General features: G+C 40.8%; 1 protein-coding gene across 24 annotated transcripts in view; it reads right to left on the reverse strand.

The window, feature by feature from the left end:
* Window positions 1-22,819, reverse strand: part of LOC134616307 (receptor-type tyrosine-protein phosphatase F) — a 163,523-nt gene that overhangs the window by 93,515 nt on the left and 47,189 nt on the right. For all 24 annotated transcript variants that reach the window (XM_063461085.1, XM_063461080.1, XM_063461078.1 and 21 more), the window contains exon 2: window positions 7,063-7,237. In XM_063461085.1, the coding sequence (XP_063317155.1) occupies window positions 7,063-7,162 (100 nt within the window). In that variant the 5' untranslated portion in view covers window positions 7,163-7,237. The remainder of the gene's footprint in view (window positions 1-7,062; window positions 7,238-22,819) is intronic.

Genomic DNA, 22,819 nt, shown 5'->3' on the forward strand with positions numbered 1-22,819 from the left:
TCAAAACAATACATGCGAGTGAAAAACACTCGGTTTTGGACTAATAGGTGTTTCTGATGTACCCCCACAAATACAGAAAGGCATTAACCTCATTATCAAACAAATTGAAGGGTTATTAGGGAAACAAATGCTAGGCCTTTATGTTCAAAAACTTGATATAAAGTGCCAGCTTAATCAAGTAACAATATTTAGCATTTATGATTAGTGTGGCGATTGAGTGTAAGGTGCATTTTTCTGCACTACTAATGTGAAATTTAAATATGACCTCGGGCACAGGGTATTGACAAATCTGTATAGATCCTGCTTTTAGAAAACACCAAAGGAGCCTAAAGGCTATGTATGGAGGGGGGATTAAAAAGCGTCTCTCATTTAACCCAAAGCCTGCAGCAGCATTTGTGAGGTCTGAGGTCATTAGACAGATAAAAGGTATTGGGGTTTCTGAACTGCAGGAGGGCAACAGATCTGGGTTTGTCCTGGCTCAGAAATAATCTCAGTGACATGTCAGTTTGTATGATCAGCATGCATAGTAAAAGCAATGAGCTGTGCTTTGTGTCTCATGCTTGAGCTTATAAAACTGAAAAACTGTTACAACCTTCGTTCATTTACTACTGATATTTTCTTTTGTTGACTCTGGCTAACATCTCTTGTATGCATCATACTTTCCCAAGCAGCCATCCAGTTTGCCTTTTTCCTAGTCGGGGGCCTCAGAGCAATGCTTGTAATAAATGCAGAGACAGCGGGGAGAGTTGCGTAAATGGCACTTGTGTGGCTAACAATTAGTCTATTCCCAAGCTTGCCAGAGTGCCCAATGAGAGCTACTCTGTAGTGTAGAGTATCAGGGATCGATACGCACATGGCACAGTGAAAACCATTAATTCTTATTAATAATGGATTAGCAAGTTATCATTTTCATGAGGCAACACTTAGTGTAAATTTGTCTGATGGCATCAGCACTGGTTGTTTTAATGGAACACTTCCATTAAGGCCTTTTCAGCCCATTAGCAGCCAACTTGTTTGCAATTAATGCCATATAAAGCTGCCTCCCCTGCAAGTTATTTACCCCGATAAAGTCAACTGCACTTCAGGCTGTTTGTTTAAACCAATAAACATCATGTGTGCTATCTGCACTTTGGTTTTTACAGCTGAACGCCAAGCATTGTGTTGTACATAGCACATTTTACAATTATCGTGGAAGAGCCATAGGAGTGGAAGTATGACGAAGCTTTACTATCAGGGCTTTTAAAAGCCTTAAACATCGATATAAGGAGACAGAAGTGCAACTGTCTCTGTGCAAACAGTACAGCAGTTCAACAGCTATTTAATTTCATGCAGTGTAAATTACGGCTGCAGCTCATATTTTTCATCAATTAATCTGCATTATTTCTTCTTCTTTTTTCATTAGAAAATGTCAAAATGCCTATTCTAGTCCCACAACCAATACATTTTTTACTCAGCCTAAAAATCTTTGCCCTTTAAGTTCACCGTCTAGTATTGTCACCTTACTTGGTTTCAGACCCAAGAAACGCTTTTGTGGATGGTGCACTATAATCTTCAGCTCATTAATAGTCAGTTCACACTACAGTCCCTTATTATAACACAGACACCAAAGGAACTTACTTTCTTAGAATGGTAGCATAGTGGCTGAAGATTGATGGAGCTTTATATGTGTTATCAGAACGTAAGTGAAATCTCAAGAGTAATGCGATTCATCACGACCGAGATACTGTACTTAAGACAAAATGTCAAAACCTATAGCAGAGACAAGAGAAAAGAAAAACATCAAACTTTCAGTGCCCCCCTGGACCACGAAGACAGGCTTTCTATCAGGCCTTCCAGCCTTCCCTGAATTATTCAAGGCAGTGGAGAAGAAAAAGAACTCTAAGTGCAATTATCCTTCATTCCTTTCTTCCCAGTGTGAGCAACATTAATGTAATAGCTTTCATCTTCTCGGACCGATTAGGAACGAGGGAGGTATCTCTCAAGCCTGTGCACTCTCTTCTTGACTGTCAGTCAAATTATGACATTTGGAGAAAAAAACCAACTATGTGCTGTGGTGACTTCTGCTTCGAGTGGGCATTTATAGGAACTGTTTAAAAAATATGGAAGGATAAATGTTTCATTGTGTACTTTTTGATGGTGAGAATGTGGGTGTTCCTGATATCACACGATTGGGAGTCTGAGGTGTTTTATTACCTGTGGCATTTAAACTGGCGCCTAACCTAGATCTAGTCAAAGATGATTCACTACCTGCAACTTCTTTCAACCCACATGAGTCCTTAAGGTAAAGATTTCACAGAGATTAGATAAAGGCAGAAACTCCACTATGATTTCTTTGTTGCGCTCTCTGAAGATAAAACTATTTTTGTTGCAGATGCTGTTTTCCTTTTTTTTTAAATTATCATTATGAAATGAGGGCAAACCATAATATGTATTTTACAGTTTCCCTTCCTCAGAGCTAACACTCATAATTGCTTGCTGGTGGGAGACTCATTACGTTATTTTCTGAAAATAACTGGCACAAAGTCTATCACATAATGTGGATGATATAAATGTGAAATTTAAAAAAAAATGGTCCCCATCTTCAGCGAGTACGTTTTCCATCTCGGTGGCACTATCCCACCTACTAGACAAAGCATGCTAGGGTAAGGTGTCAAACTCCAAAGCTCATCTGCACAACCCTGGGGCAACATCAACTCCCATGTTTGTTTAGTTCGCTTGATGAAATGTTCTCATTTGCACTTAAGTGTTTTTCCCCTCTTTTTGAAACTAAGAAGGACAACTCACTGTTGCATTTGAAGGCATGTGTGGGTGGTAACCTGGGGATACTCAGTAAAACAAAATATGAAGCTGGAGAAGGACATTCTGAATGCACTGTGAATATATAATAAAGCATATTGAAATCCAAAGTTTCTACCAGCACAAAGTGCAACTCATTGACTGTTGGGGGTCTTTGTTAATGCTGCTAGTTAAAGTCTATCCTTGGCTCGGACCCTGACATTAATAGAATAACGTGCAGAAGATGTTAAGTGTGTTAAGCGATCCCGGGAGACGGTGTGTTTGGGGCTCAGCTGCTGAGATGGCTCCTAGCTTCTTCAGAGATTCCATTTTGGGGTTAGCTCATCATCCATCACCGCACACCCCCTTGCGACCCAACTAACCTCATTAATTTGCCTCCCCTAGATTAGCCTTCCCTCTGAGACCACAAGAGCCCCAACCATTGTTTCCATCTTCACACCCACATGGCCTGGAGGTCTTAAGTAATTCAACTCTCCACTAATCAAAATTGAGGGGGAAATTAAATTATGTTACAGGAGGAACATAAAACAGAACAACATGTGGTTTTAAACGGGCGTGCATGTTCTCTGGTGCCCCCCTTATGATTTACAGTCTTAGGTGATCATTTGCACACAAAATATATCCCACTTGACATATATCCAGGCCATTAGGGTTGAGATAAATGCCAGTAAACGCAGGACACTCTGAAAGCAAACAATACGTAGGTGTGTGCCTCTAAGTTGTCTAATTGTGTCTAATTTAGAGCCAGCTACCATGAATTTCAATTTAACAAGTAAAAGGCCTGTAAGAGCTACTGTGATACATTAAGGGAACTAATGTTTCTTTTGGCAATAAGAATATGACGATGATCAGAGAACTGAAATGTCTTGTTCTCATGTGCCCTTCTCTGGAAGGACACTAGGAAACGCCTGTCGTCCTGTGGCAATTCTGAAACCAGGACACAGCATAAGGTTTGGGTGACTGCCTGTGGCTCTGCTGTTGAGCTCCCTAATTAAACTATTAATCTCACATCATTAACCTCTGATGCCCCTTTCCTCCCTCTATTCTGACATTGCTGCGCTGGCTTATGAAAACAACTTCCGATAATTCTCTCCAACCTCTAAGATTTGTTCCTCGGGCACTTTATCTTATACATGTTGTCCTCTTACCCTATATGATGCTTTTCGGTGCTGCTTCCTCAGAGTACATTTTGGATTGTTTGCCTCCTCTCTCATTGTGCCTGCCTGTATGATGTGTGTGGACCCCAGCTGTGCGCTAACTGCATTACTCTCCAAGTGGCTCTCCAAGGTGGATATGGTTACTTTTAATTAAAAAAGAATCAATTTCTATCCCTGTCAGTTTCTGAACTGGGTGACCATATGGACACTTAAAAACACAATCCAATTTTTGGCCCCCCAGCCCCCCATCTGGCCACCCATCTTCAAACCACTTTGGCATCAGTCCATTGTAGCAAATTTAGAAATCAATCTGTGAAGAGTATTTCATAGGTTTCCTGAGCACATTACATGGATTTAAAGGCTGTTTTAAAGAATAATAAAAAATTCTGTGCCTTGTTAAAGGGAAAGCCTTTGTTTAAAGCCAAAAAGAACAAAAAACTACTGTTTAAATATATAGCATAGATTGCACATGGGATACCCTTTATTTATGGTCGAGCCATTGTTCAGTAACAATGAAACAATAGTTAAAGCACTGGTAATCTGCAATTACTCTATTTGCAGTGCAAGGATCATAAATAAGAATCTCGAAGATGCATTGTGGGAAGAGAAAAGTTATTTTAAACTTGTTAATTATGATACCGCTGAAGTAGAGTGAAAAGAAAAGGCCTGGACACAAAAGAAGACTCAGCAGTCTTGCCGCACCTCACATGAAAAGCAACCCAAGATTATAACATGAGAAGAGTGAGAGGAGACACATACATCAAAAGCTTATTAAAGCCAATGAAATAACTCACAATGACAGCGCTACAAAAAGATAACCATTACATTTAAGTGCTGGGTATGTGACTTTGAGGCTGACCTTGTGGGCCAGAGGCCTATTGTGTAGAAGGAGGCTGTATAGAGAGCTAGTTGATTAGGCAGAGCTCCCTGGGGATCGATGGGACGTCTGTGATCAGCACTCAGAGTAATCACTCTGTATGCCTATTCAATGATGCTGTAAGATGAATGATGTCAGAAGGCTATAACACTGATAGGGCTAGTGGAGAGTTTCCTGTACCCGTGCTGCTAAATCATGATGAATTGTGCCATCTTTAAGTGTCACACCAAACAAATAGTATGGAAACAACTTTTGAAATGTGTCAGATAATAAACTATATATTTATATATATATATTTATATAGATAAAGACTAATGTATGGTTTCTATCCAAGGGTGTGTTCTGACACTGCTGACACATGTTTGCTACGTGTGGTTTCTCTGCCTGCCTAACTTGTTCAAGGGGGAGACAAGAGCATCAGACTGAATCCATGTAATCAGAAACTTGCCAGGTACTCCGCCCATAATATCTGTCTGGTGTCTGCTCTGTAATACAGGAAATCCAAACCCAAAACATCAGGCTCACATAACTGAGTTACATACAAATTATAGGCACAGAAATGCACACAAACCTGCCATTAGTGGGAGGTGTTATTTTTACACCCCCCTCTCACCCCCCCAGTGTCTTATTTTAATTCTATGTCTGTTTGCTTTACAGTCTGGATAATAGTAGTCTGGGCCTTTTCCCATATGTGCTTACACTAAACTACATGCGTATTTAACTCCAGACCACAGTCAGGCTTTTCTGTAAGTTACTTTATGATGTGTCCCTTACATGTCTATGAATATATGCACTTGTGCCAGCTTGTCACATCAGACTATATTTGTACTTTAAATAAAATGTTTTACACTAAATAAAACTAAGACAGAGACAGGGGTTGGGTGGGGTAAAAAAAAAATAAAATCAAGATTTAGGTTAAACATTAACACTTTGTTTGAGCAGATTAAAAACTATTCTGGTTAGCTGTGTATATCTCTGGCCCATAGAACCATTTTAAACACCATCCAGACTGGTGCGTGAAAGAATCAGCACATTTATATACCATCTTAATTTCTTCTATGCCCATGACGTTGCATTTTTTAACTTGATTATCTCTAAAAAGCGCATGCTTTTACTTGTGGCATAAATAGCACAAGTATACAACATAATATCACAGTTAACAAGGTGCACGCACGCAAATAGACGTCTGACATTGCACGTCTTTCTCCCTTTTGTATAGAAGAGCACTCTGCCAGTTATTCAAAGACCAAATATGAATATTCTTACAGTTATATAACTTCCAGCAACTCATACTTTTTTAAAATTTGGATCAATTGTTAATGATTTTTTTTTTATTTTGTAGAAGGATACAGTAGTTTTATTTTGGATCATCCACAATTAGTATCTAAGTTGAGCACTACAGCTTCACTCAAAATTCAATTCCATCCAATCAAACTACAAGCAGAGCAGAGACAGACTTGCCAGACCCAAGAAAAACAAAAGGCCTGTAAAACTTTTCTGCAAGGTCAAGTTCAGAGTGATACTGGTCAAGAGTAGACACGCCACAAGAGACAAGGATGATAGCACAGAGCCGAGCGGGAAAAGACAAAGGGTACAGAAAAACAAATCCTATTCGAAACATGTTTGAAAGGACAGGGCAGTGGCTGCATTCGGGTGGGGGAACAGGAGGGGTTGGGGTATAATTGAATTACAGTGACCCTATGACAGCACTGTAGGTGAGGTCATGTGTTGAATTAATTTCGTCCCTGACCCCGTCTTTGGCAGGGCAGTGCTTCTTGGCTGCGCCCGAGACCCAAAGGTACAGCTGAGGTGACATATCTCTTGGAGCGCTTTCTTTGAGCCAAAACTGTCACTCGGATTGACAACCGGGCACAGAGGCCGATGGATCTCCGCTGCCTGCATTGTGTGCTTATTTTTAGTTGAGATGTTAAAGCTCTTTATACTTGGGGACACGCATTAGACAAGAAGCTATTTCTGTTTGCTGGAATCCACTGAAGACATGAAATGTAAATGGAATCTATATTCTATTTTAAACAAAGCTCTACTCTGCACAGCGTGAGAGCTTGCTCTCCTGATGTATTCAGTTAAAGTGCACCATTGTTATGTGTTAAATTCCACTTATAGCTACGGCAGTCCTTTTAAATCAAGAGAACGCCTCTAAATGAAGCTTAATGTGTTATTAGACGGTGGGAAAGCCAGGGCAGAACTTCACAGGTACATGAGCATACTTACTGTCTGCTAGAGAAGAGAAGACTATGCAGCTGAGTAAAAGCAGGAACAGCAACGCCCCTCTGGGGAGAAGGGGCCCTGCCAGGTGAATATTAGGCACCATGTTCCAAGTTGGCACTGCTCCCTCCTCGGTCCCCTGCTAGACGCGTCCCACTCTGACAGGATCAAAGACTAACACCTGGGAGAGCAAACACATGCAGAACAGGGGTACAGAACCATTAGTATTCAAACTCACGCTATATTTGCATATATTTGAATGAGCATAATAACACAGTAATGCAGAAATATCAAAAGCAAGTCGCAGAGCAGAACCAAAGACACAGAATCTTTGTATACTTGTAAGAAAACAACAGCAAACGTTGCTGGAGATCTTTGCTCGCGATCAACAAGGCATCTAATACCCACAACAAATCCTGCTCGGGGCAGGGGAAATAAGCAAAGTGAATGTAACACAAAAAGTACATCAGCAAAGGAGTCGGGGAGAATAAATCCTGCACAGTTTTACAGAGAGAAATTATTGGGAAAACATAAAAAGAACAAAGGGGAGGTGGAGGCGAGCTTACGCCTCTCAGCGCACCTCTTACAAAGGGGATCAGTTAAAACCCCAGTGGACCAACTAAACACAACTCCCCAAGGACCACCTTAATGTTCCCCCATTAGGAAATTGAAACGGTGACCAGATGGGTTCGAATCACACAAAGTGCAGTGATCTCATAGAGTGACATGTATGCATACATAAACACTTAACATATAACACACCCCAAGGGGGACATGGCTGACCAACAAGCCAGCAGCAGGTGTGCCACAAATGAACAACATTTAAACGAGACAGAGAGCATTTCTCCTTTGTGTTAAGTGGAAACAGAAAAATCAAAAGCTGTCCCTCAAATGGAACGGCACAAGAACCGATGCTTTGTCTTTTCGGGAATTAGATTTAGTGAAAGAAGATTACTAAGCCAACTGATTAAGAATTTAGATATATGACCTTAAGTTTGTTACAGCCTCCAGTTTCGATGCCTAATGCTATTATAAACAAAGTAACTGTGTATCTCCATAAATGAGCTAACTAAATTTCTTATCCCTACTCTCTTGCCCATGGCCATCTGCGATGAGTAATCATAATGCTGTAAAAGAGAGCACAATATGGTACGGATAGATATCTCTCTTTTGATGGAATTAAAGCAGAATCTCCAGAGGACTTAAAAAAACTGAATTAAAATGAGAAAAGTTCTGAAAGTTTGACTAAATCTACTTTTGTCTTAAAGAGAGCAGCCTGATGATGATTCTGTACAAAGCTTCTACAAGAAGAACTGAACTGAAAACCCAAAAATCTAAGTCGGTCTTGTTCAGTCTCACTGCTCAGTTCACTACACAGTGCCGTTTGCTGATATGTGTTAAAAGACAAAGAGCTCACAAAGTGGAATATCCTGAGGCTTGCTGGGTGGCCAGTCAGCTCCAGTCTATTCAGTTTAGCTAAATACGTTAGAGCATCAGGAACACAATGCCTCCAGTATCTCGTGGAGGAAAAAAACTCTTAATGCTGTGGGCTCTAATCCTGTGGAGGTGTTGAGCAGCCCATTACTCATGTGGCTATTTCAATGCGGGTAGAAACAACTAAAAAAAAAAAACTGCACACAACGGGCAACTCTTCGACCACCCTCTTTGTTAAACAAGGCAGCTGAAAACAGTCTATACAATAGCTATTAGATAAAGTTATTTTTCTTTATCTGAGATCTGCTTTCGCCTCCTTTGACATGTCACTGGGCAAACAAAAAAGCAGGCACGACCGAGTTAAAGCTATGTGCAGGAATGCACGCGAGTCCCTGCTCATGCCTCACCTGGCCACAGTAGCAGACAGCCATCACTGACAGCTAGCTCTTTATCACCATTTGTCACTTAAAGGAATGTGCCTCTAGGCTTTTATGTCTGCAAAGCCAATCTTTTTTTTTTTTATTCTTAACAAACTTGGCGTCTAAGGAATTTCCAAACACCGTGTACAGTCGACATCATCTATCGTCAGTGAAAGTTCAAGCTGTGATCGTATCAAACTGTATTATACTCCTCCCTGCACGCAGAGTTTTGGAGAATACCCACAAGTGCAGGGGAAATCATTTAAAACCTCTGTGGCAAAATAATTTAAAAAAGAAGCCTCCCTCTGCGCCTTTCACCTTAACTGGTAATGAGAAAGCGGTTTATTGTCGCTGTGTTAAAGCTGTTGCAGTCTGGGGAAGAAAAAGATACACAAACACTCTGCTCGGGGTGCCAAAGAACTGGATCACACCACCAATCTGTAACTGGTATTAAAGACATTTAGAACCCATTTTTATTTCAAGTTAATACCTCAAGTTAGCTTTGCAAAAAGAAAAAAAGAAAAAAGTTTGTTGGCCGACAAATTTGTTTTGACGTTGGTTTCTGTGTACACCAGTGCTGCGCTGGTTCACGTTGGTGAGTAGAGAAAGAGCGAGGCTGATAGAGCTGGCTACTTGCCGTGCTCCAAACCCTTAGCGGTGGAGGGATATCTTTCACAGCAGATGCCAGAGAGAGGCAGATGCTTTTCATCCTCAATGAGACAAATTCCTAGAGCGAGGTTTATTCTTTATTTATTTACCTACTTATTTATCCCAGTGCAGCCTGGTCCCTCCCTGCTGCACACAAATACTACGGGACAACACTTGCCACTGTGTCCATTTGTGTTCTGGCAGTAGTGCAAACGAGAGGAGGACAGGGCACCAAAGTGGAAAGGGTGCAGTGTGATTCGAAATCTGAGCAAGTGGCTCGGCACACAAGAGGACATTGTTTGCGAGGACGTGGGAGAGCGCGAGAAAAACAGTAGAAACATTTAGGGGTGGCTGTCTGCCCCCGTGCAACTGTATATGAATCCTTCTGTCTCGCTAATGATTTCACCCCAAAGCCTGATTTGTGTGTGCGAAAGAGCGACAAAGTAACCAGTGCATATTTACTGCTTAACTGATCATTCAGATCATTTCAGCAGAGAGACGATAATTAATAGTCACAATAATTAGTCGGCTAAATTCAGGAGATAAACTGTTTTACAGCAACAACAATTAATCCAGTTTGAAAATGAAGTGCACAAACAAAGCTGATTCTTCATGAATTACAATGTGAAAACATGCATCGAAGTTCTGCGTATTTTAGATCTGTCAAGATTAATTTTCTAGCTAACAATATTTGGTTTGACATTTCCTACTTATATACATATATATATATATATATATATATATATATTGGTTTAAACCAAAAGTACTCCGCTGTCAAGTTAAAGAAGTTTATAATGAACACAATTTCTACTGTAGGCAAGTTTATGGAAACACAATTAGCAAACCACCCATGACAAGGTGTCCAGATTCAGGGAAATAATAAATGCGGCAAAGCCATAGATTTGTTTGTGTCCTCCACCTCATTATCACTTGTAACACACACACACATTTTTTAATAAACTAAGGGGAGGCCAGGATTAATAAATTACAGTCTCAAATTTCCTAGACTGGTAAACTGCTGTTAAAGTGCAGACATTCTCAACAAACCCAGACTTTTTCTTTCTTTCTTTTTTTAATTTACGCCACATAGTTTGAGATGTAAGTAATGATTCGGAGGCCCGCAGCTAGGCGAAACACAATTTATGGTGTTTCTGTGGTTCTCTCCAATTTGTCAAAATGCCAAGACCACGCATCCTATAGGGAGGTGATTCTGCAGGAATGGCAGTTTGTTGAAACACAAAGGGAACATGAAAGAGAAGAATCAGTTATTGAACTGATGAAGCAGAAATGAGCCTAAATATAATGCTCCTATTCAACAGGGCATACAGTGACTTACTTCTTACGGAAGAAGCTTTTTGAGCCTTAAGTGTCTGTGGAGCTACCACAGAGCTATATACTATACAATAGGCAGAAGAGTAAGCGGTTTAGTGATGAAATTAACAAAGAAACAATGGCAGGGTAATATCTAAAATAGTAAACTGTAGAGGACAAAAGAGCTTTGAGTGAGCTCAAAAGGAAGGGGAATATATACACTTAACTGACACCTATCCTGGTTGCCTTGTTTGTCGTCCACGTCAGTTGCTTGTCATTTAGGTTATTAGTCCCTGTGAATGTGTGTGGCAAGGGTGTGGCCACCCATACAGAAATGTCAGTTGGCAGACAGACAATGCAGCTGCACACAGAGAGAGCGCACAGGCTGAGTAAACACTACTATTACGCTAACTACAGGTAGCATTTCTGCTCTCCAATGTCTCTAACCCTCCTACTCATGTTCTCTATTTCTCCGTCTCTATTTAATGGGTCATCCTGAACGCTGGGAGGTGGGACAGCTGAGATATATGGCTAGCAGTGTGGGGAGCTAATCACGGCCGTCTCTGGGGCTGATAAACCCAGACCAAAGAGGCTTGTGTTGGCGTAGCCTGCAAAGGCTCCATAAACACAGTTACAAGCTGAATTTCAACAGCGGTGTTTTGGCCGTTGATTAGTTTTCCATGCCCTAGAAGGCTCGCACTCCCTTTTTTTTTTTTTTTTTAAAAAAAACCTCAGCAGTGAACACAATATCACAACACCTGTGAGAATTACTCCAAGATGGTGAGCACCATATTGTAAAATGAAAGTGCAAAGTAACCAAATTAGGTTTTCCCTCCGACTCGAAAAGCCTTGCTGTGTCTACAGACTTGATGGTGCACGTCCTTTTTACAGAGCTGCAACAAGACTGCACTGAAATTCCCCCTAACAAAGGGTAATGTCCTGTGACCTATCGAATTTTACAGCCATTCTGTTTACAAGCTGATACCACAAAGTTAATTGTTAACACATTATTGCCGAGCTCAAGATTATAAGACTAAAAGACACCTACAACAGACTTGTGCACTTAAGTTGAGCAATAGAAACGATGGCGCACTGATTATGCTGACCTACAATGAAAGCACTCATGTAATAAATAGCATGATAAAGGTGTCTTTCTGTCTAGAAGTTCATTTAGCACTGTTTAATAATGAAGCAATATAGGAGATGTGTAAATTTTAAGTCGACATTTACGCAGAGTCTCCATGATGCGTTTTGGCGTCATTTGTGACGCATGAGGGGCGGACGTGATGCATCACGCTACTGTTATTGTCTAACACAAGCGCCAACTTGCCTCTCAGCAGAATACAAACACCACTGCATATTGGCTTTTCCCATATGATACACTGTCATCTGCAATTTGGCCTGATTATATGAACATTTAACAAAAATTCAGACACTTCCATAAATTTCCGAGTGTGGATTTACAATCGGCTCTGTTGGGCTACCAATCTTTTCAACTGCAAATCAATCTGGGAATGAATTACAATGATATGTACTACACATAGTAGAGGAGACATACCAGAGTGTCACTTCCATTTGAATTTATTGAACGAGGATTATTGGCGTTGTGGAGCAGCACAGCAAAGAGAAAATGGCTTACACAACAAAGTGCTTGCTGGCCAAAGGGGTCTGCAATAAATCAAAAGGCAGGCTCAATGTAAAACATACATTCATCAAATAAAAGAAATGCTGCATGTACATGAACCAATCAAGTGCATTAAATAGCATTTTTTAAAGCTTTACCTTCCTTAGGACCCATTTAAACCAGCTCACTTTAAAAACTACAGTCCAACATTCAAGTAAGAAGGTGAATTACAAAAAAATTTGTCACTCTGTCATCTAAAGGCCGTTTCTTAACTCTACAAGCCTTGTATGGAAAATTCAATGTGAATTTTAGAGATTATCTCATAGTAAGCTACAGTTTTTGGAGAAAACTACTATAAGCAGAAGGTTTTCCAACAATTTCAGCCAGATTTTTCTCAGTTTTAAGCTTCCTTCAGATGCTCCCTTATTCGCAAGGGCTCGTCGCAGCGGATGAATCGGCATGTTCTGATTTGGCACAGATTTTACGCTTGAAGCAAACCGTTCCATGGATCCGTGCTTTTTCCCAGTTTTGAACTGGAGCCCTTTCACATGTTAGGCAAATGTACTAACCCCTACACTAAATTGACTGAATCTGATGCACAACTTTGGATGGTTAGAAGTTTAGAAAAAGTATTGGAAAAACTAAAACTAAAGTTATGTGTTCCAAAGCTTCTGACAAAATTAAATACACAAGACCAAAAAAAAAAGGAAAAGAAAAATCAAACTAAAAAGGCACAAAGTTCATGTGTACAAACAGCATGCAAGTATAACATCCACGGGGCCAGGCTGCCTCTTCTTTCTCTTAGAAAGTAGAGGTGCTGAAGTCCAACATAGATTTGTGGATAACGCTTCAAAAGTGTGTGCAAAAAAAGAGGCCTACAAACCTCGCTCGTCTATATCAGCTATGTTAGGAGGAATGAGGCAAAATTCCAGAGTTATTTGTGAAAAGCTTGTTGCAGAATAACCAAAACATTTGACTCTTGTTAAATAATTTAAAGACAATGCTACCAAATAAGCATAAGATGTATGTTAACTTCTGACACCCGAAGAATGCAATTTATTAAATAAAAGGTGAAATAAATAATTCTAACGCTATTTATCTGACATTTCATATTCTTAAAATAAAGTCAAGATTTTAAATAACCCAAGGCATGGATTAAATGTCAACCAATGTTAAATATTGAGTTTAAATGTAATTGGCCAAGGGAATAAGCTTCCAACTTCAACTGAACATAAAATCTTAATGTTATTTAGGCCAAGCTAGAATTGCTCAAAGTGGGGGCCTAAAAACTGAGGATGGTAAAAGCAAAGCTTTCTATTTACTTCAGGGTCTCTTATAGTGTATAAAGCCCATAGCCTTGCCCTAGTTGAGAGATTTAAAGAGGTTTTAAGATTTCTTTTTGTTTACATTTTAGTGATGTCTAGAAATGAATTAGTGAATAATTAAATTGCTTCCGTGCAAATAGCCAAACATTAAATTAGCAATATAAACTGAGACACATTCTCAACAGCAGATGTGCACATATATATCAAAAGAAAATTCGCACTGTCGGGCAAGAAAGATGAGCTAAGACGTCACTACTTGACAGTTAGCTTGTGGACAGATGGTGCCATAAAATGACTAGGCAGGCAGCACAGAAGGCATGGACCCCCCACTCCTCCACCCCTTCGCACCACGCAGAGGACTTCAATCCCCCTAACCCCCCACCCCCTGGGCAGAAAGCCTCATCTCCGTCAGCAAAAGACAAACAGAGTAAAGGCATGTGCACCCAAAGACTGGTAAATATAGAGCTCCATAGATCAATAACTGGCCAAACAAGAGGCAGTTGTTCAGGTTCAGCTCATCCATGGATATAATGTGGACAGACTGCAGTGTCCAGAAACAGCAGAAATTTTCCAAAAAGGAAATATTGTAAGAAGTTTAGTTTTAAATGCATATATTTTTTCTTTTTTTTACATTTGGCACTAAGGTGGGAATATGGGAGCAAGCTTTGTATAGAGCGTATGAGGAGGCTGTTGAGGATTTCATACTATTCAGCGGGTGTCTCCACTGTTCTAAATCAATTACCTCTAGTCAGTCACTGTTTGGGGTAGGGGGTATTGTAAATCAGCTTGGTGTCAGCCCAGATTAGTAACTGTAAAGCGCTGGGAGTGAAGTTCTTTGGCTGGCATGGACCCTCCAGAGGCCGACATGAGAAAGAAGCTGTGGCCTTAGTGTTCGATGACAGCACAGCAACTCTGGTTATTGTTTGCCACAATGCTTAGTAAGGTTGGGGTATATAAGGATGTACATAATGAGACTGGCAGATAATTTAAAAAGCTTCTTCCCTTACTTTAGTGTATCCTATAAAAGAAAATAATGCAGGACTTCAGAAACTATTGGATTTGCAACTTTTCATAAAATTAATAAAATTCTTTGATGTGTCTAGAACTTAATTCCACAGATAGTTTTTTTTTTTTTTTATTGAGAGGTATATCTATATTGCACACCCTAACCTTTGATTGCACATATTCACCAGACTTCTACCGATGACTATTAAGAAAAAGTGGTCATTCATGAATGAAGGAGTGAATGTTTATCTTGTTGCGATCTTGCAAGCAGCTCCTTATCTCACTACATCTGTTTATGCAGATCTACCTCGAAGGAACTGCTAAGTCAGCCACAATAATACCTTTGAAAATCAACCGCTAAACACAGACGTGAGGGTGCGCAGCTGTAGACTGTATTTACTTTATGACACAGAATGTCCTTTTTTATACAATAGCCTACTGAATCGGCTTTTGTGTTCTCAAAGGTAAAACTCACAGATGAAACTGTGCATTGACATAACTTATTATTTATCCTTACATTAGGGCATGTGAGAGTTAAAGGGAAAACAATCCACTGCGGTCTGAGGTACAGAAGAACAAACCCTGTGTTGACACAAAGAATGGTTAGACTAACTCGAGGCATAGTGGGAAAAGCACCTTGTATACAATCAGGCATTTATACCAGGTGCACAAACAAGAACACAAAGGAATGCTATTCTGAGCTCTACCCTGAAACAAAAACTCCAGGTGTTACACAAAGGAAAGCTAAGACTCATGGCCAACCTGAAACAGTTAAGACTGGGCAGATTTAACATGGGTTAGCTGCAATTGCAAATGTGGAAAAAACAAAATCCCTCAAGGTCCTGGTCCAACTTGTGTCCTGCCTTCGATTCCAGACGGCTATCCTCTCAGCTACTGTCTAACGAGTGAAAAGAGGCAGATTCTAATAAGCTGTTCTGTCTTTCTGTCAGTCTCCGTTTCTCCATCCCCCTGCTTCCTCCTCTCTCTCCCTGACCATGCCTTCTTCTCTGTCTCTTTCTCTCTGTCTGAGCCATGAGCCAGTCTGCTGGAGCAGATGGAACCATATATCCCCATCGCTCTCCAGAGGCTGGAGGATTTAAAATGTAAAAGAGATGAGTGTGGAATAGGCAGAGGCCATTCGATAAAGGGCAAGAGAAGCAGGGACTCTCAGCTTGGACAATGTTCATCAAATGAGGATAATGCTAGCAGAAAGTAACTATGCTCTAGAGCTATCAATTAGGAAGAAGTAGGCTCTAAACTAACTCAGCATGTCTGCCAATAAGTTTCTAATCTAACATATTCTCCTACATGATATGAACATGAGATATCGTCAGGTATCAGGGTAGACAAAACCATATTTTACAATACCAGAAAGTTATTAATATCAAATATAAACATCAGTTAAATGCTGTACATGCTTTAACAAGAAACAACAATTAACTTGATTTAGCTCATAAAATTAGAACAATGCCTCAGGTTCTTTGCTGGGCTTTTTTTTAGCCGAATTTTTTGTTATTAAAAATAATAATAATAATAATAATAAAAGTAGATGATAAGTTGTAGTCCCAAACCAACTGAATTCTGATTGGTGCTTACTAGCCACAGGCGAAAAAATAAATGATTTACAATAGTAATAATTAATTAAAATAACACTTGGCTTTCTGTTCAGATTGTGTTAGATGGAAATTAGGAGGTAGACCTGCCTTCCTCTCCTCAGGCCACCGTTCAGGTAATGAGAAAGTATCTGGACATGGCATCTGTCGTCTGGGAAAAGATTCTGCTTCGTCCTCCATCTCTGGGTGGCAGGTTGACAGACAGGAAGAGTGAAGAACAACAGGCGGCGGAGGTCGTGAGCAGTACAATCGATTGCCAGCTGACTAGTAAGGTCCATTATACTGACAGGCCAGAGCCACAACACGACGACCTGCACTTCACCAACGTCCTCATTACTACCTATGAATCTCTCTCTGGGACCAATCTCTCTGGCCCTCGGCCCCTTCTTGCTCTATCTTGCTTTCTCTCTACGGTCCATCTCTCTGGGTAAAGCACAAAAATCATTTTCACTGCCAGTCTGATGGAAGCGTTTCAAAGGAGGAAAAAGCCACACTTAAGCACATGCACTTTGTTTTTATGCACTAGTTTAAGGAATAAATGCAAAAGAAAGACAACATGGGGTATTACATATTGTGAAACACGGGAAAATAAAGCTGAAATGTAAATTCAAGCCTGTGCTATCCTGGAAAGAATTTTAAGTGTCTGCAAAGGAAAACCTCTACCATATTAAACACTTCTTCAACCATCACCCTTTGCCTCTAGTTATACTGAAATCCTTAGTCCTTGGAAGACTTATTTATACTCTCTCCTCTACCCCACCCCCTTCCACACAGATAGGATTTACCTGCAGCTGAGACAGCCCGTAGACTATCAATTACCGCCAGTGTAGAGTCACTGTTCTGTAGCTTCACTAACAAGACGTTGACACAAAACACACACACAGTACACACAGTGTGATTACAGACCTGATCGACGCATCCAGTTAGAGAAAATCCAGGCTGACTATGAGTCAGACGATTTTAATGACTAATCAAATTGTTCGGTAAGAATCCACTTCATAAAAAAATAATAATTAGACAAGGGCTTCTTCAGAGATTCAGTGCAAACTTACAAATACATCCAATGCAGTAAACTGTTCTAAAGTTGACATAGACTTTCATTTGTGGTTTCACATGTTACAGCAGCACAAAGAACAGGAAGAAAAGTGAATTAGACATAAAGTAAAGTGAAGTAGAACATAGTCACTTATACAAAGTAGAAGTGAACATGCCACAGATTTATTGCCATTTATAGATGAAAACACACAAAAAAGCTAAAAAAACCCAAGTAAACCTCACTCACGGTCTAACCAATCTTTATAGTCACTAATACACATACATGCTGCTCAAAGACATCTTGGGTTAGTAAAAAACAAAAAAGACATGCAATGTGGGGCCTTTACTGAAGTCACTCTGTTTAGATGTGATTTCAGACTGTTTGCAAAGTGCTCAAAACAGAGATCTCACCAAATTTCTGCTGACATGTCATCTCACTCTGTGACAACGATTAAACCGAACACCAGGACGTTCCCCCGTACAAGAAGACGTGCAGGGACAGGTCCTGTCAGTCATCTCAACAGATCCACCCTGACGCCTAAAGTGCTTCTGTCAGGTCAGCAAATGAAAAGCCATCACAGCCAATGTTGCAGTCGCCATGATGAGGTCATCCCATAGACTAGTTAAATGCTATCTTGCCAAGTCCTGTTAAACTTGGCTGAGCATGTTTAGGCTGAAGGCGTCAGCTTTGATTCCCAGGCTTAGCGTTTTGTTGATGCACCATCACAGGAGATAAACAGTGAGCCGGGAACCAGAAATGATGCAGGGGATGTAGGCTAAAACCAAATGAAACACTTGAGTCTGCAATCAGTAATGCTCGGTCACGTATCGAGTCCATACAGGCCAGCGTAATACTGTGAAGTAAGATCTGAGAAAGCGAATTCCTTTTAAGTGAGCCATCGTGTCTAGTCGTGGCAGTAGCATTGGAATAACATATTCGGGTCAAAAAGCTAATGAATGTGCATTAACAATGACTTTTATGGAATCGCTCTATAAAGCACAACATTTTCACAGCTCCCCGTCAAACCATTAAAACCACAAAGCTCAAGAGATACTGAACCAGAGTGATAGTTTTTTAAGGCTTTGACCAACAAGTACAAAAATGTGTTATGCATTATTTACCTCATGCAAGAAACAGATTGCTCTAACAGCAAGTTTAAAGTCCTTTCTCTGGTATAAACAGTCAACTTGGCATATTTTTAAATTTAATTTCATCGCACAAAATGCAAAGGGGCTTTCCTCACTGGTTATCCATATACTTCCCCCTTCCTCAACCAGTCCTCTTGTCTAACAGTCAGCCAAGGCCGCCAAGTCTCCCATGTTTACTAATGTAGAGGCAACCCCTTTATCAGGGAAGAGATTTGTAGGGAAGAGGCAGGGGATTAGCCATCAAATTACCAGGCAGACAGCATCCCTGCTCCAGGGTTGTGAAGCAGTAATCTCTAAGGCTAAAGGGGGAGATCCAGATAAAGGTTTTGGGATTGGTGCTGTGGAACTCCAAACTGTGCATAGGCGGAATATATAAGTGTGTTTTAGGGGTTCAATATTTTTAAGCAAGCTTTCCCTTCACTTGTTTGTTATGGAAACTACCTTCACAGAACAAGACAAGACCACATCGCATTCTTTCATGATGTTGGGCTTTGTGGCATCACAACCAAGCCCAACACCCCACAGCGCAAGTCTAGAGGAAAAGCTTTTAAGTAGGAATGCTGTAGCTAGGCAGGGCTGGTGGAATTAGATTTCAGTGGCATTGCCCATGGTTCTTGTATTATCACCCCACCGCCCTCCCTTAAACAAGCAGTGCTCTCCTCAGAGAATACCCCCTGGACACAGGAATGTTTCATCAATGCCGCAGCCTCCAGCATCCTTACCGGGCCACAGTGGGCCAAGAGGCGCTGCGCAGGCAGGCTATAAATAAGTCAGGCGTTATAATGAAGCCAAATGAATCTCCATCCATCTTCCCAAAACAAGCCTGGGACCCAAGAGTTCTGCAGGAGGAAGAGTTATTGCCTGTGTTTGAGGATTGAGCCACAAGATGAACAAAAACTAAATGTTTTATCTTGAACGCATCCCACCACAAAACACACATTCTGTGCTCTCCAATGCAAGCATGTCCAAATCCGTGTACGAGTAGCCAAGAGTGTGAAGACTCGTTATTTCATTAGAAGTGACATGCGTGGGCTGATAAAAGAAGTGACAGGAGGGCTGATAAAGTAATGAAGTAGAATGTCGGGTTTAAGCACAGCAAGGCATTTGAAGAAATTGGGAGGCTGAGCAAACAAGGGTGCTGGTGGAGGCCCAGGGATAAATCAGCCACATGATTATACTTCCTGAACCAAGCACAGAATAAATTAAGCCTATATTTTTTCTATTTTTTGTTTGTGCAGTTAAGCATCACAGTTATCCCGCCATAATGAAGAGGAAGGTAAAGCTGCAAAGTTCATTTCCCTTTAATGGTTGTCCAAGAGCAAGAAATCTGACCTTGTTTTACTCCAGTGAAAGACACTACCCTCAGCAATAAGATCAGTATCAGTGTATCATAGAATAACTGAGTGACATAACAGTTTAGTGCATGAATACTATCATGCAACAGAGACAACAGTGATCTCTAGCTTTCCCCACTTTCAGAAAATAGTTTAATGCATTACAGAATTTCTATTTGCCATGGTCACTGGACGTTTCGGACCTGCGCCATCGCAAAGTGCACATATACAAACGTAAGCTTTGGCCTTGTCATACATGCAGACTACAGAAAAATGCAGCTACCCCTGGAAATGGAGGCTGTTTCAATCAATGTGGAGGCGTAATGGGATGATGTGGAATTGAAATGAGTTTTGTGCAAGGGGGAAAATGTCCTCTCTGACAAAGCGGATTTGTGTTCCCGTTGAGAAACCCATGGCTGTAATGCAAAAAGCCACGGTTTAAATGAAAGGTGCAAGGCTATGAGCACAAAACAGACCTCTGATGGTAAGCTGTAACAGGCCATAAAAGATACATTTAAAATGCAGAATAAAATATATAATGTAAACAGGAGCGCAGAAAAGGAATGAAAGGGAGGAAAGACAAGAATGTAATCTACGCTCCGAGCGCCCAGATTCGCTTCAGTTCACTTTTAACAATGACCGAAAGCTACTCTTTAACAGATGTAGTGTTTGTTTGTTTGTTTTAAACAGGACGATTTCCATTCATCGCTTACTTACTTACAACAAAAATAACAATGCCATCCCTAAAATAAACCTGTCTCGGATATGATCTCGTGTCAAAACCTCAACGTGTGCGCGGATGTCAAAGGATAGGCAAAGACCTACTTCGATCAAATGAGCTCTCTGCTTGGGGCAGCTGAGAAAAGCATTCTTGTCAAAACACTGGTGATTTTAGTGGTAAAGAAGGGCCTTTTTTTCGAAACCTTCTCCTCAGCACCTGTCACAACGAATGAGTGGCTGTCTGCAAGAAGGAAGTGTCACAAATAAAACCACAAAGTGACTATCAGCACAGCTAGCACATCACACAGGCAGTGGCCGCTGATTGACATCACACGTTATGCGGGATGTATCTGGCACACTAAACATGTTAACTGTGTAAACATGTTTATTTAGTATTGAGAATTGGGCCTCGTCAACATAAAACAACTACCTATGACCTTGTCAACGTCGGGCAACAATTGCTGACACACAACGAATGAACACCCCTCGCCTCTGCCAAGATTTTAAAGTCTGAGACCAAAGAATTTGTCTATGCTTCAGCATCAGCATCAAAGCTTTGAACTTTAACAACCCAACAAACCCTTCTGTGTTTTCTATTTACAGTATGTGTCGCGGCAAATGTCTTGCTCCGCTGACACAGCCGCCTTCACAGAGATTGATCTGTGATTGTAAGCAACTTCTTTCTTGTCCCAACAGGCATGACAGTGATTAAGCAAATCTGTCATGCGTTAACAGGCCATTACACATCACCCAATCCACCAATGATGAGAAATCAAGTTCTATGGAAAAATCCATATGCTCAGCCCATAATTACTTTTGAGGAATCCGTTAGGGAGCAAGATTGAGTGACTGACTGTTCCTCACAGGGTAATTTATTCAGAAGGAAAGACTTCAACCAAGACAGCCTTTTGAGCAAAGCGTATTATATAGGCCATGTTTGGTCTGGGAATTTAATAAAAGAGCAGTGGTACACAAATGGCTGCAGTTATTTCCTCGGGACATCACTTAATGTTTCTCTGGAACGTTAGTGCTGACGAGGTGACTGAGGCACAGTCGCAAAAGAGGACGGCCTGCCCGACGGAGGTGAAGGACATCGACTTACAGATCACCCAAGAGGTGGACAAGGGTCGCTCTGTTTCAACAAATGACCACAGTTGACAGCTTTTGTCATTTTTTTGACACTACAGAGCTGCTGAGTGGACATTTTGAACCAAACTGAAACATCTTTTTTTTCTAGTAAGTCTAAGGGAACCACTTGAGATCAGCACTAACAGAGGTAGATTCCACACTAAACAAAAAAAGACAAAAAAACCCCAACAACCAATTTTTGGTACAAATAGCACAAAGTTCCCATTACAGCAGAGCAGACTTATGGGGACGTCTGGCCCTTTCAAAGGCCAAACAAAATGAAACAAACATGTTGTCCTGGCTGTGTTTTTTGAAAGCTTAAGACAGCTTTGATGGAAAAGGTCAAAGTAAAAGATTTTCCCACTGACGTCAACCCTCCTTTTGTGCTCCAGAGTTACTGAGTAACAACTGCCACATTTTCTGTGGCCAAGATTAAAAAACTCGGTCAAAACCTTTCTCAGTTGAAAGATTTATCACACAACTGCATCTGAAGGGAACATTTAGAGCTGGTGATCAAAAAGAGTCCTGCAGATTTTCTCATAACGGTATACTTCATAATTATAGTAAAAGCAAAACTTGAAGACACACAAAGAAACACCCATTACAGCATATGCTTTGTGGCAACCAAGACTCAAGCATTTTCCACAAATCACATTTTGTGACTTTCAGAAGTTCTCCTCTGCAATTATCTGGGATTTCAAAGCCCTTCGTAGCCAACTTCTAACTGAAATTCTTTTTCCTGAAATTTTACCCTCGAGATTGCCCACGGAGATATAGACAACTGGAAAAACAGGTTGTTTAGCCTCAGCGTAGGCCCAATGCAGTAGAGCTGCAGGGTGTCTAACCTTAGCAGCGGTAGCTAAGGGACATTCTATGGCCCTTCTTTTCAAAGTCCTCTGAATACGTAGGGGAGGGCTTGCACCAGACAGGGCAATTTGCCAGAGAGCCAGCCAATAGAGCTAAGCCAACACGAGGTTAAACTATTGTTTTGGCTTCACAAGCAAGAGTGAGCAAGGAC

This window comes from Pelmatolapia mariae, linkage group LG18 (genome assembly GCF_036321145.2).
Source record: "Pelmatolapia mariae isolate MD_Pm_ZW linkage group LG18, Pm_UMD_F_2, whole genome shotgun sequence".
In the NCBI taxonomy this organism is placed as follows: Eukaryota; Metazoa; Chordata; class Actinopteri; order Cichliformes; family Cichlidae; genus Pelmatolapia; species Pelmatolapia mariae.